Below are 14,780 nucleotides of genomic sequence, written 5' to 3' on the forward strand. Positions count from 1 at the left end.
TAGACCAGGGGTAGGTAACCTCAGCCCTCAAGCTGTGGTGAAATTATAAGTCCCATGAAACAATGCAAGACCATGACAATCACAGGCATGACTCCTAAAGGGAAAGACATTATGGGATTTGTAGTTTCACCACAGCTGGAGTGCCGAGGTTGCCTACCCCTGACCTAGACAGAGGGAGATGGATCCACTTCAATTTATTTTTAGCGTACCGGATCGGAACTGAACTAGACAGGTGTAAACGGACACAAGACCCTTTGCGTCCGCCAGTCAATTGGGATGAATGGACCATCTGATCAGGTCCATCAGGTCTGAAAGCTGACAAGCAGGCCTGATCAGAACGTTTGTGTGAAAGGGGCCTTAGAAATAGTACATTCTGCTATGCAGCAGTTTCACATGTAGTTTTTTTAATCAGCAAATATATGTTAGAAACATGAATATCTGGTTTCTGATTACATGTTCTGGTAGATGTACATTATTTGTAGGGTAAGCAATGCTCATGTCCCAGGCATCAACCATAGCCACATGAAGGTTGCTGAACATATCTTTCAGTATCAGGTTCTGGATATATCCATGAAAATCACTGAGTCTTTCAGGATCTGCATCGATCTCTCTGGTGTTGTCTATTTTAACAATAACCTTTGTGTCTGGACTTCGTACAAGGAGGCGCTGTACAGCTTTGTAGACATTGAGAACCCTTCTAATGAACAGATAGATGGGAAAAAGTCGAAAGTGCTGTCCCATGCTGATGACAAGAACATAGTGTGGACCACCAGCCAGCTGGTCTATCTCCCGACTCATATAGTTGTCATCTTTGACTGTATAGAAGTGGCTTGCAACAAAAGGATGGCTGTGCTTTTTCCAATAAAGCAGAATGTTCTTCTCCTGATCTGATGCCATGAGCAGAGATTCTAGTCCAGCTCTATGGAGATTAAATCTTTTCAATCCTGTATGGTAGATTTAAATAAAGCAAAAGAAAATTAATAAATTGTTCATTGAATAAATACCTTAGAAACAGATTAGTTAAAAAAATGTAAAAAGATTAGTCGTTTACATAAGGAAGATAATATTATTTGTGCTTTGAAATCATATCTATCACAGAACCTACAATTCATTTTCTGATATAATCAACCAGAATTTTCTGTACTTGCTGTAAATGTTCTTAACCTTAAGAAAGAAAACAAATGCAGCCACTACATCTGAGAACTGATAAACTGCAATATACAATGTAGCGCTGATAATTTTTGCCTGTCTTTTTAATGTAATGTAAAAGTATGGGCAGTGCATACTTTGGTATTTGGCACCATCTAGTGGCCAAAACGTGAAATGGACTTTATTTTATTTTCTATTTCAAGAACATGGAGAAATGTTAGAGGAAGTGACTGTTTGTTTACATTTTACAATGACCTACCTACCCACAATGCCAAGTGACCTACCCATAGACACTCAGCACTGAACTGCATGCTGGGTAGGTTATAAAAGGCCCTGCGTGGCCATCTTGGGTCTCTTCTGGACATGTGGCCTGCCTACAAGGACCTGTGAGGAGGTTTCTAGGGAGCGCGGCCTACACTTGCTGCGGAGCGGCGCGATCAGCGACTCTGCTTTGTACCTGCAAGCTGGAAAGACGGTGTGACAGAACTGGGAAGGATCCAGAAGCACCCGTCGGAGCCATCAGAAGGTGCCGTTTCATCCCGCAGAGCGGAGCGGTGTAACGGCGCCAGCTGGTGAGGAGCAAGACTGAGTGCACTGGAGTGGAGCTGTTCTATTCATTCTCCAGACCTGGTTGGCTGAGAGGGCTGCCGCTCATAATTTATTAACGCACTTTTTTACACCGAAGCTTATAACACAGTGTTGCTGGGACCTGTAGTCCCACAGACAAAAGGACTGAGCTTAAACAGGCCTAAAGCCTATCCTTCACTGTACTACTGGCACTGTGTTACTAAAAGCCAAATTGCACCGAAGGAAGTTGCAGGTGTACTGCACTACAAGAATAGTTCCAACATCAATTTTCCTTTAATCCTGTTTTTTTCCACTGTTGGATTACAATTAGTACCACACAAATAGCTAGCAGAAGACAGAAGAAAGAAAAGACTGCATCTCTCATTATAAGGCCTTGCATCCTATTGATTATCAGAGGGACTGCATTATAAAGCAGGTGGAGCTCCCTAGGAATTGTATTGTGCTTTATGGAATAACATTTGTCTTCTTTTGGTTACCAGAATGTGCTGGAAGTGGGAAGGTGCCCAGAGTTAAGGTGTTTTCACTCTGGGCATTAGTCCCACTTGGAGATGCACTTCCAGGGGTCAGTTAAGATAACCTCATGTGTACAGACTGTTGTGAAAAAAACCTTTTAGGCTGTTGCATTACGTTTGTGTGACAGTGCAAATACTGTAATAATTATTCTATACCAGTTCCAGTAAAATTTCGTTCCTGGTTAAGACCATTGGTGTGGAGTGCTGTTCTTCTTATTTTCAGCAGGTGAAGCATCAGATGCCCAGGTAATAACAAAGTTATATTATTACTTATTTGCACATTGTGGGGTTGTCTTTTACTATTTGCTTCACATCAACACTACACCACAGCTGTGTCAAAGGGATTGAGTCAAGTTATTGGGGGTGTAAGAGCAGAGTACAGGCCCAATCAAATACCAGCAGCTTCTTCGGGGGTCAGTGCTACATACAATATTTTTGTTTTTGAGTTTAGATATCATTGAATAAAGCACCTGACTGATTAGGCAAGAGTTTCTGCAAGCAATGTTTAGTCCAGCTCCATATTTACAATATAGAAGTCTGCTCTATGGAAAGCATTAATTTCTTTTTGTTGGCCCAAATGAATCATTTTTTTTCAGTTATTTTGGCATTTTGTTTAATTTTCTTTTTTTAATCTGTCAGTTTCTAAACCCCGATATGAGTGGATCCTCTGCATAATGATTAAGGAATGAGGAACAGCTAAGTTACCACTAGACACAAGGGATTACATCACTTTTTGGTAAAAGGGGGAGATCTCTAATAATTTAATTGAATAATTCCAGCAGAGATGAAAGTATGTAGGACACTGACCACTTTGGGATAAGCCTAGTTTAAGCCTAGTTTATTTCTCGGTCAAAAATACATAATTACATTATTAGTAAGTTTTCATGTCCTTGTAAGTTTCAATGGTTTACATAAGTTGCATACCTTATAAAAATTTAGAATTTTAACTTGGGTATTTACTGCAGACTTGCTCACAGAATTTAATGGAAATTTTAATAGGAGAATACAATAAAAGATCAAATGCCCTTGATATAGACATTATTAGTTTATGTGGAAAATTGCCACAATTTAAAACTCATAAATCCCTAATAATTAAGGAGAATAAATTAAAAATACATCTGGAGGTTTTTAATAAAGAGATACTAATTAAAAAAGGACATAAATTCACACGGGATAAAAAAGGCATTCCAAGAAGGGCCTATAAATGGACCCAAAATAAATACATCAATAATAAAGGAAACCTTAGTCAAGTACAACACTGTTTCTTCCTAACAGGTGCCTAACCCTTTATTGGTTTCTTCTCAGACATCTTATAAGCACAAAATGCACAAAGCACGAAACGTCAATATTATGGCGACCCTACACAAGTCCAGAAAGCCAAAAAACAAGTTTGAACAATATTCACAAACCATCTCACTCTACTACACAAACACTGGGATTATTTCCGACCAACTCTATGGTACAAGGTAATGCACAAACTCTGGGAGAAGGTGATCCTCCTGCACAGAAATCACAAATGAGAGAACCTATCTCTCAATCCAATATTTCGTCCTCTGATTCATTAGATTTAATCTCCAGTGATCCTTCTTTTTTAGAACGAATTCTAGCAGGTGTCAGGCCATCACAGCCCAATCTCAATACATACACACAAGTAGCGCTATAAGATTGACTTAAATGTAATCAATCTTTCATCACATAATCTGTCTGAAGACAAAATAATAGTCCTTAAAAAGAGACAAAATTTCTGTCCAAAATCTGGATAAATTTTAAATATATAAGGATCTCCAATTATTCATCAGTAAACTAATCTTAAAAAAACTCAAAAACAAGGGGTGAATACAGACTGCACCCCAAAAGAAAATCAAGCACTTAAACAGCTCATTTCCCCCCTTGAGGAAAATGATACAGCAGATCTCATCGATTGTATCGATCTTCCACGGATTTTAGAATTAGTGGAGGAACAGAGTCGATCTCCCAAAACAAATTTTAATAAATCGTCACTGAAGAAAAAATCTGACTTTTGTCCAGCGCACAGTACTAACCCAAATGCTAGCCGCTTTTCCTAAACTAGTAAACAAAGATTTAGAAAAATTAAAAATGCATACAAAATGTCCCACAAGTTTAAAGAAGAGAAAGAAGTCCTGGCGTTAAAACAACTTTCTGATAATAATCAAATCACTATTAAACCTGCAGATAAAGGCAACAATATTGTCTTATTAGACAATGAAAAATATATTAATATGTGCAATAAAATTCTTAAAAACCAAGATTGGTACCACCGCATCCCGGCAGACATTGTAGAGAAATATAATAAGGAATTCTGTGCATTAGTAGACACTGCCTATCTGAATAATTGCAATCACAAAAAATACATGGAACTTTATTAGGAACAACTTCCCTCGAGTCCCTACCTTTTACTCACTCCCTAACATTCACAAGGATGTAATAAACCCGCCCAGAAGACCCATTATTTCAAGGACGGGCGCAATTAGTGAAAATGCCAGTAAAATAATAGACACATTTTTAAGACCATATGTTGTATTACTATCGTCTTATGTAAAAGACACAGTTAATTTCTTACAAAGCATTGACAACCTATGCATCCCTGATCATGTATTGCTAGCCACAATAGATGTTGAAACACTATACAGTTCAATTCCCCATGAAAAAGGCTTGGCAGCCATTAAACATATTTTACAACAGGCAGGAGACTCAGACCCAAGTTATAATGATAATTCATTCATTCAATTGGACATAATGTCTTTATCTTCAATGGCTCCTACTACCTCCAGATGCAGGGGGTTGCGATGGGGACTTGTTGTGCCCCATCATATGCCAACCTGTATCTGGGGGAGTGGGAGAAAATGTTTTTGGCAGATGAGGCTCTTTCGATATATACGGACCAGATCCTGGGATGGTATTGATACATCGACGATATCTTCATTGTTTGGGATGGATCACCAGATATGCTTCAGCAATGTCTTTTTAGAAAGAACAAGAATGACTTTAACCTAGGATTTACAATGTCCTATGATAGGGAATGCATCACATTTTTGGAAGTGAAAGTTTATAGAGGAGAGGGAGGTACCCTTTGTAGCAGACTATATAGAAAGCCCACAGCTGGCAATACCATACTGCATGCCTCAAGTTTCCACCCAAAGGCCTTAATAGACTCAATACCATATAGTCAGTGTCTAAGAATAAGACGCAATTGTTCAGATGACACTGTCTACAAAATAGAAGCGGCAAAACTACGAGCTAGACTCTTGCTCAGAGGCTACTCTCATGCCTCTTTAAAAATATCATATAAACAGGCTTCTATACAACCTAGAAATAAACTACTCCATGCACAGACACCAAAAAAGATGCCAATCCTCTAAGAATTATTACAAAATATACTAATCAACAAGAAAAAATTAAAACAATTGTAGAGAGATACTGGCACAGACTAACACTTGACTCATCATTGGGACAATTTGTCCCCGCTACACCCCTTTTTACTTTTAAAAGAGCTACATCTGTAAAAGATAGGGTTGTAAATAGTGAATTGAAATGAGAATCAAGTAAAAATCATTGTAAGTATAAAGGAAACTACATGTGTGGGACCTGTAACTACTGTAAATTTATGCTTACTCAAAAAAATCCTATCCTCCAAATGGTCAAATTTTTTATCCCAAACATTTCGCAAATTGCATAACAATTGGAGTGATATATATGTTGCAATGTAGCTGTGGTTGTTTTTATATCGGAAAAACAAAACTAGAATTTTGGAGGAGGGCATACAGGCATATAAGAAGTATGCAGGTATGCAACTCAGATCTCCCTCTGGAAGGTCATGTAAAAATAGTACATGGCAGTAACTTTCCAAATGTTACATTTTTGATCCTGGACCGTATACACCCCAGCTCCAGGGGAGGGGACTGGAACAAGGTCCTTCTCCAATGGATACATAAGTTGAAAGCTACACAGTCACCAGGGTTAAATTAAGCTGTCTGCTTTAAACCATTCCTTGAGGGCTTTTCATCGGGAAGAATGGAAAAATAAACTATATATATTGATAATCTAGACTCTACATTTATACAGAAATCATTAACCCTGTTCTGTTTGGGATGTATAACATGTTTAGATATAACCGGTAACCACTATGCCCCCTATCTTTTTCCATTTACCTATTTGTATTATATTCTGTATTTTTGATACACTGCTATATAACAATATCTTCCTGTTGTAAAAAGTTTTAATTCTGTCTAAAAATGTGTGCTGCTTGCTGAAGACTTCTTCAATATCTAAAAATATATGTATTTATATTACATGCATTTTGTATGTTTTACATATGTGACTGATGTTTTGGTGTTTGGTATTTTTCCCTCTGCAGTCTTGCTTCTTGCCCCCCCTTGTTCCACAGAGAGGCCATTAGGACCACCCGGCACACTAAGCCGCCTGGGCTAATTAGCCCGCAGTGGCTTATGGAGACCAAACGAAGACGTGATTACATCTTCGTTTGGTCTCCATCTTGCTACTCCAGCGGACATGCACTGTCCGGTGGTGAAGCTGTGTGTGTCAGTGGGCGGTGTGCACGTGACGTCGTTATGACATGCCGGCGTTTGGTGCATGTGCACTGGAGATGGGGTGGTGCGCAAGAGACCTGCTTTCTCCTCCCCTCTCCAGATACATCAGCTGCCGCAATTACTTGCGCCAGCTGATTGGAGAGGGATTGATATTTAAGATGCAACTCCAAGCACGTACTGTATCCACCACACTTGGTTGCTGGATATCAGGACGTGCTGTTGTCTATTTGGAGATCCCAGTTTAAGGTAATGATGCCAACTTATATTTACTTCTATGAAACTCTATTGGGACTATACCATCCTTTTTGAAACTAATACCCTTTTGGAAAGAATATCTTTGAACCATTCTGCTATTCTATTTATATTTAACAAACACAAATTGTGGCTTATTTATTCAGCCTCTACTCAACAATGCGATAGTGTCTATATATTATCTGTAATAGATTAATATAAAAATATATGGCCCACCAAAACACCATATAGGAATAAATACATGTTTTTTTCCTTTCTACGATATTCTTTCCTCTCCAGCATTTTATTATGTTTAAATTTTTTCCAAAAATGGTCCAACAATCAATTAGTCAATTTTCAACTTATCATACTTTTTTAGTTGAGATCAGCTCTCCTACAATAGAGCCCTTCTCCTGCCTTGGCTTATTGTCATCTGCAATATTCAGGTACACATAAAAATATTCATATAAGAATACCATTAAAGGATATATTTATTAATAACAACATATAAATACATCTTTTTATTATTTTGATTTTGATTATTATTATACCCTAGAATGATTTATGCCTTTTATTGCAGGACCTTTTTATATGTGACTCCAGCGAGTTCCTCTGGCCACTCCCTCTCTGTGGGATGTGGAGGGGGCGGAGAGTTGGCTCCCTGGGATTTATATACTACACAACCTTGAAAAAACTCCTTTGATGGTTGTGCTATTGAAGTATAAAGTCAGCAAGCACAGTTCCCTCTGTTATATCTTTCTTGTTTTTAAATGTAATATGATGGAAGTTTAATTTACCACGTCACCAAAAAATATATGTAAGTGTATCCTTAAACGAACTTTACAACTGTGATTTGCAATGTATTTCGATATCGTTAGATACTTATTGTTTTTCAAATTATATTATAGATGTATTTTCTAAAATTTCTTACTGAAATACTCTCAATCAAATATTTTTAATCTTAAATTAGGTGTGCCTGAAAAGTCCATCATAGGGGATCTTTTTTGTTTTGTTTGGGTATTTACAACAAAGTATTACACTCTGCAATAATATACGTAAAGAGGTGTTCCAGCCAGGGGAAAAAAAAAATAAAAGTCAGCAGCTACAAATATTGTAGCTGCTGACTATTAATATATGGACACTTACCTGTCCAGGAAGCCTGTGATGTCGGAAACCCCAGCCGATCTTCAGATCAGCTGTCGGGTGCTGCCACTGCCAACTCCACTAAGGGAAACTGGCAGTGAAGCCTTTCGGCTTTACAGACAGTTCCCTACAGCGCTGTGCTTTCTAATTGGCCCGGCGGCAGAGGAAGGAGGAATGGGGGTCGAACTTCCAAGGGAAGTTCTAATTGGCCGTGGCGCCGTCTCCCGAAAGTGGGGACAGGGACATGTCAAAAACAGGTACCTGTTCTCCTCTGTCCCCTTAAAAGGTGCCAAATATGGCACCAGAGAGGAAGCAAATAAGTGGAAGTCCCACTTTTGGGTGGAACTCCGCTTTAACATACTGTACTAGATAAAATAGTAAAAATGCAATTTTTTTTACCTTATCATATAAAGTACATAGGTAGACAAACATACCTTTTAATGTACCTGTCAGAGTATTAAACCATTGTCTTAATGTGGAGTCTCCCAAAATATAGACCATTTTGTCCTGTAAACAAGTGTACATCTGTTCCTGAGTACTAAAGTTTTTGATTTTACAAAAAGCAGGATTCCAGATATTTTTCAGCACAAAGCCGCTGGGAAATGGGGAGTCCATTCCTATCTTGCATTCTCCTAGCGGTGCTGATGGTGGTCCTGGTAAAAAAACAAAAAAAAATATTATTGTACTCTTGCATTTTTGATGTTCATATATTCAATGAATGTCAAGATTGTCAAGATCTCAGAACATGTAAAGTACAGTCAAACCTTAGCTAAAGGTTTTGAAGTGGACCTTTTCCAGGAAAGCGAAGATTTCCTGTTTTACAGGGAAAATCTAGAATAGTTAATTGTCACTAAGCAGTACTCTACTATTTCCCTTAAATTTCTTAAAACTGTTCTTCTGAAGGCTTGCTGGAGAGGAAGCTGTACCTGCAGTGGAACCTGAGGAGGAGAGTACCCCCGATGCATCAATGGACAGAGACTGCCAGTCCTGTAGATTCTTTGGACTCTTCCAAGGGTGCAGCCTATGGCCCAGGTGAAGGGCCCTGTTGACCCTCAACCACCTGAGGCCTCGGGGCTCCGATCAGGAAATGAGAGTTCAGAAGGTGAAAACAGTGAGGTCCCCCACCCAACGTGATCCAACCGAGGACAACTCCCTGCAAAGTACTCTGATTATGTTATTTGAAATGTTACTGTTATTACTGTAATTATGTTTTGTGCTGTTATGTGAGGTTCTTTGCTGTGTTGCGAGGCTGAGGACAGCATCTGTCAAAGAAAGGGGGGGTGTAGGCAGGTGCAGTCTGTATTCTCCACTGCAGGTGACACTCAACCAAAGCAGCAATGCAGAAGGGGAGGCACTGGGTTCCTCTATGACTTCCTGCGGTCACAAGAAGACTGTCGGACTGGATGCTGGCGGCCCATGTGATTCCAGAGGTCATTTTGGGTCAGGAAGAGTCTATTTAAGGCTTTGGCTCCCTGGTTTGATGTGCTTTATGCGAGAGGCTAGTGTAGGGACTGGTTCCCAATTTGGCAGGGACAGTGTTTAGAGGTAGGGAATGGTTCCAGTGGAGTAGGGCCAGTGCAGGGACTTCTCTTCAGGAAGCCTCCCTTTGGATGTGGATTGGCCAGACCGCAATCCGCTCATCGTGCAGGCGCTGTCAGCATCCTCAAGTCTTCATACCGCTGTCACTGTTCATAAATGGCTTCATACGGGTGTGCCTACCTGCCAGGCCTGAATAAGTTGTGTTAAACATTTCTACAATATAACTTTATTGACTAACTTGGACTCTGTATATTCACTACCCACCACACCATGCTGCACCTTGCTCTCTTGCTTAAGGGGCAGGCTGTCACTGGTAAACACAGATGCCGGCAGGAAATGTCCTGTACCTCCTTCTGTGTTTACCAGTAACAGGTTGGTCAGTGTCAGACAAGACAAAAAATTACACCATCACCAAAATATGCTCAGGTGCGGCCAGAATGTGAACAATTAGTGGAGGCTGCAGCCATCAGATTGAAGTATTTACATGAGGAGTGGAAGGGTGAGAAGGTTTAGGTCAGGACAAAAAGACAAGTGCAACTTGTTTAAAAGTGCACTTATACTTTAATGATAGAGAAAAGATGAAATTAATTTAATGGCAGTTTAAAAATACATACTTGCACATGTGGATACATCAATATATTCAAAATCCTTTTGGATATTAACTGCAATATTCTCTCTAAAAAATAGAAAATGCACATTAAGAAAGTAAAGGTTAAAACAAATATATTGTTGTTTTGGAAATGTTGTCAAATCCATCTACAATCAGGGACGGGGTTATAACATTAACCATATGTCAATATACAGCGGGGACGGAAAGTATTCAGACCCCCTTAAATTTTTCACTCTTTGTTATATTGCAGCCATTTGCTAAAATCATTTAAGTTCATTTTTTTTCCTCATTAATGTACACACAGCACCCCATTTTGACAGAAAAACACAGAATTGTTGACATTTTTGTAGATTTATTAAAAAAGAAAACCTGAAATATCACATGGTCCTCAGTATTCAGACCCTTTGCTCAGTATTTAGTAGAAGCACCCTTTTGATCTAATACAGCCATGAGTCTTTTTGGGAAAGATGCAACAAGTTTTTCACACCTGGATTTGGGGATCCTCTGCCATTCCTCCTTGCAGAACCTCTTCAGTTCTGTCAGGTTGGATGGTAAACATTGGTGGACAGCCATTTTTAGGTCTCTCCCGAGATGCTCAATTGGGTTTAAGTCAGGGCTCTGGCTGGGCCATTCAAGAACAGTCATGGAGTTGTTGTGAAGTCACTTCTTCGTTATTTTAGCTGTGTGCTCAGGGTCATTGTCTTGTTGGAAGGTAAACCTTCGGCCCAGTCTGAGGTCCTGAGCACTCTGGAGAAGGTTTTTGTCCAGGATATACCTGCACTTGGCCGCATTCATCTTTCCCTTGATTGCAACCAGTCGTCCCTTCCCTGCAGCTGAAAAACACCCCCACAGCATGATGCTGCCACCACCATGCTTCACTGTTGAGACTGTATTGTACAGGTGATGAGCAGTGCCTGGTTTTCTCCACACATACCGCTTAGAATTAAGGCCAAAAAGTTCTATCTTGGTCTCATCAGACCAGAGAATCCTATTTCTCACCATCTTGGAGTCCTTCAGGTGTTTTTAAGCAAACTCCATGGGGGCTTTCATGTGTCTTGCACTGAGGATAGGATTCCGTCGGGCCACTCTGCCATAAAGCCCCGACTGGTGAAGGGCTGCAGTGATGGTTGACTTTCTACAACTTTCCATCTCCTGACTGCATCTCTGGAGCTCAGCCACAGTGATCTTTGGGTTCTTCTTTACCTCTCTCACCAAGGCTCTTCTCCCCCAATAGCTCAGTTTGGCCGGACGGCCAGGTCTAGGAAGGGTACTGATCTACCCAAACATCTTCCATTTGAGGATTATGGAGGCCACTGTGCTCTTAGGAACCTAAAGTGCAGCAGAAATTTTTTTGTAACCTTGGCCAGATCTGTGCCTTGCCACAATTCTGTCTCTGAGCTCTTCAGGCAATTCCTTTGACCTCATGATTCTCATTTGCTCTGACATGCACTGTGAGCTGTAAGGTCTTATATAGACAAGTGTGTGGCTTTCCTAATCAAATCCAATCAGTATAATCAAACACAGCTGGACTCAAATGAAGGTGTAGAACCATCTCAAGGATGATCAGAAGAAATGGACAGCACCTGAGTTTAATATATGAGTGTCACAGCAAAGGGTCTGAATACTTAGGACCATGTGATATTTCAGTTTTTCTTTTTTAATAAATCTGCAAAAATGTCAACAATTCTGTGTTTTTCTGTCAATATGGGGTGCTGTATGTACATTAATGAGGAAAAAAATGAACTTAAATGATTTTAGCAAATGGCTGCAATATAACAGAGTGAAAAATTTAAGGGGGTCTGAATACTTTCCGTCCCCACTGTATATCCCATTGATTTCCATGAAGAAACTTGGTGTTCAAACCAACTGTACGTGCTTATTACCTGGCAGATAAGGATTTTAGCCTCAAATTATTTTTTTTTTATTTTTTATTTTTTTTAAATTACATTTTTTGTTTTATAACATATGCAGGTTAGCTGGAACTGACCTGTTGTAAAAAGACAATTTATATGTTCTTTTCTTATATAAAGAGGTGTCTATTAATATAATATAATTGGATAACGGATTGACAACTAATGTTGAAGAATATCTAAACCCAAGAAAAAAAATGTTATATATTACAGTACACCAATTTATAGATGTGGTGGCTACATTATTTTCTTTTTTTGTACTAAGAACATTTTCAGCAAATACAGAACAAACCTTTTGATCAACAGAAATGTAGTGCTCTGCCCCCAATGTATAGTGCCTTGAAAAAGTAATCATATCCCTTGAAATGTTCCACTTTTTGTCATGTTACAACCAAAAACGTAACTGTATTTTATTGGTATTGTATGTGATAGACCAACACAAAGTGGCACATAATTGTGAACAGGAAGAAAAATAATGAATGGTTTTCAACATTTTGTACAAAAAAAATCTGAAAAAGTGTGGTGTGCATTTGTATTTAGCCCCCTTGAGCCAATACTTTGTAGAACCACCTTTCGCTGCAATTACAGCTGCAAGTCTTTTTGGGGATGTCTCTACCAGCTTTGCACATCTAGAGAGTAACATTTTTGCACATTTTTCTTTGCAAAAAAGCTCAAGTTCTGTCAGATTGGATGGCAAGCGTCTGTGAACAGCAATTTTCAAGTCTTGCCACAGAGTCTCAATTGGATTTAGGTCTGGACTTTTACTTGGCCATTCTAACACATGAATATACTTTGATCTAAACTATTCCATTGTAACTCTGGCTGTATGTTTAGGGTCATTGTCATACTGGAAGGTGAACCTCCACCCAGTCTCAAGTCTTTTGCAGGCTCTAATGCCACGTACACACGACCGGACTTTACTTCATACTTGGTTCGGCGGACTGGAGTCCGTCAGACAATTCAATCGTGTGTGGGCTCCAGCGGACTTTTTTCCCCAAAAGTTCGACGGACCTAGAAATTAAACATGTTTCAAATCTTTTCGATGGACTCGAGTCCGGTCGAAAAGTCCACTCGTCTGTATGCTAGTCCGACGGACAAAAACCGGCGCTAGGGCAGCTATTGGCTACTGGCTATAAACTTCCTTGTTTTAGTCTGGTCATACGTCATCACGTACGAATCCGTTGGACTTTGGTTGATCGTGTGTAGGCAAGTCCGTTCAATCGGAAAATCCGTTGTAAAGTCAGTCGAAAAGTCCGCAGGACAAAGTCTGCCGTAAAGTCCGCTCGTGTGTACACGGCATAACAGGTTTTCTTAAAAGATTGCCCTGTATTTGGCTCCATCCATCTTTCCATCAACTCTGATCAGCTTCCCTATCCCTGCTGAAGAAAAGCATCCCCACAACATGATGCTGTCACCACCATGTTTTTTAATGGTGGGGATGGTGAGTTCAGGGTGATGTGCAGTGTTGGTTTTCTGCCATACCTAGCGCTTTGCTTTTAGGCCAAAAAGTAAAATTTTGGTCTCATCTGACCAGAGCCCCTTCTTTCACATGTTTGCTGTGTCCCCCACATGCAGGGCTGTCTTTAAGGCAGGGCAAAAGGGGCAGCTGCCCTGGGCCCCATCATTGTTGTGGGGCCCAAAGCAGCTGCCTCATACTTGCCAACTATCCCAGTTTAAATTCCCTTGTCCTTTGAAGTTTTAGTCCCATGCTGTGTCCTGATATCTCAGTGTGAAGTTCTGTTACTAATGCCCAGCTCTGTCCTTTTGGCATGTACAGATGACTCACCTGCAGACCTTGTGTTTACATGTAAATAACCAGCATTGATAAGTAAACTGTGGCAGCATTAATATGAAAATAGCCTAGACCGGTGGCATTGATATTTAAATAGAGGCGATATGCATATCATGCCCCCCCCCCAAATTCAAATCCACCATCACTTCTGCTGAATGCTGCCCACTGGGGAGGAAAAGGGGCATACTTGAAAGTCCGGCCTACAGCTGTGGTCATTAAGCCTAACATCAGCCTGTTCTGCAAAGGTAAGCAAATTGGTGGTGGAACCCTTTTTCAAAAAAACATTGTGCCACAGCACTGTGAATTTTGGTGGATGTGAATACCCACATCTCAGCAGATGCATGAGGGTTTAATTAACAATTAATGGCACTGCTGTGTCTCTGCTAAAGAGCAGCACATTTCTGTGGTGTCAGGAAAGCGATTTTGCATGCATTCCCGACACACACAAATGTGAACGCAGGCTAAATGTCTCAGTTACATTGGTAGTCAGTGTAAATCTTGTCATTACATTGAGGCTTGGTGTGCAATCCTTTCATTCACACTAATGGCCAGTGCGAAGGTCCCCCTTACTTTGGTGGTCAGTGTAAATCCCTCCTTACATTGGTGATTATTACTGTGAATGCTCCTGTTACATTAGTGGTGAGTGTAAATCCCCATTACATTGGTTGCCAGTGTGGAAACTCCTCTTTATATTGGTAATCAGTAAAAAAATCCAAACTTACATTGGTGGTTCATGTA

The 14,780-nt window shown here is 40.0% G+C and overlaps 1 protein-coding gene across 3 annotated transcripts in view; it reads right to left on the bottom strand.

Annotated features, from left to right (window-relative positions):
• Positions 1-387: 387 nt before the first annotated feature.
• LOC141114270 (NXPE family member 2-like) overlaps positions 388-14,780 on the bottom strand; it is a 127,259-nt gene continuing 112,866 nt past the window's right edge. For all 3 annotated transcript variants that reach the window (XM_073607856.1, XM_073607858.1, XM_073607857.1), the window contains 3 exons: positions 10,345-10,406; positions 8,626-8,844; positions 388-944 (listed from right to left, as the gene is read on the bottom strand). In XM_073607856.1, the coding sequence (XP_073463957.1) occupies positions 409-944; positions 8,626-8,844; positions 10,345-10,406 (817 nt within the window). In that variant the 3' untranslated portion in view covers positions 388-408. The remainder of the gene's footprint in view (positions 945-8,625; positions 8,845-10,344; positions 10,407-14,780) is intronic.

Source organism: Aquarana catesbeiana, linkage group LG12 (assembly GCF_042186555.1).
Source record: "Aquarana catesbeiana isolate 2022-GZ linkage group LG12, ASM4218655v1, whole genome shotgun sequence".
Taxonomy (NCBI): Eukaryota; Metazoa; Chordata; class Amphibia; order Anura; family Ranidae; genus Aquarana; species Aquarana catesbeiana.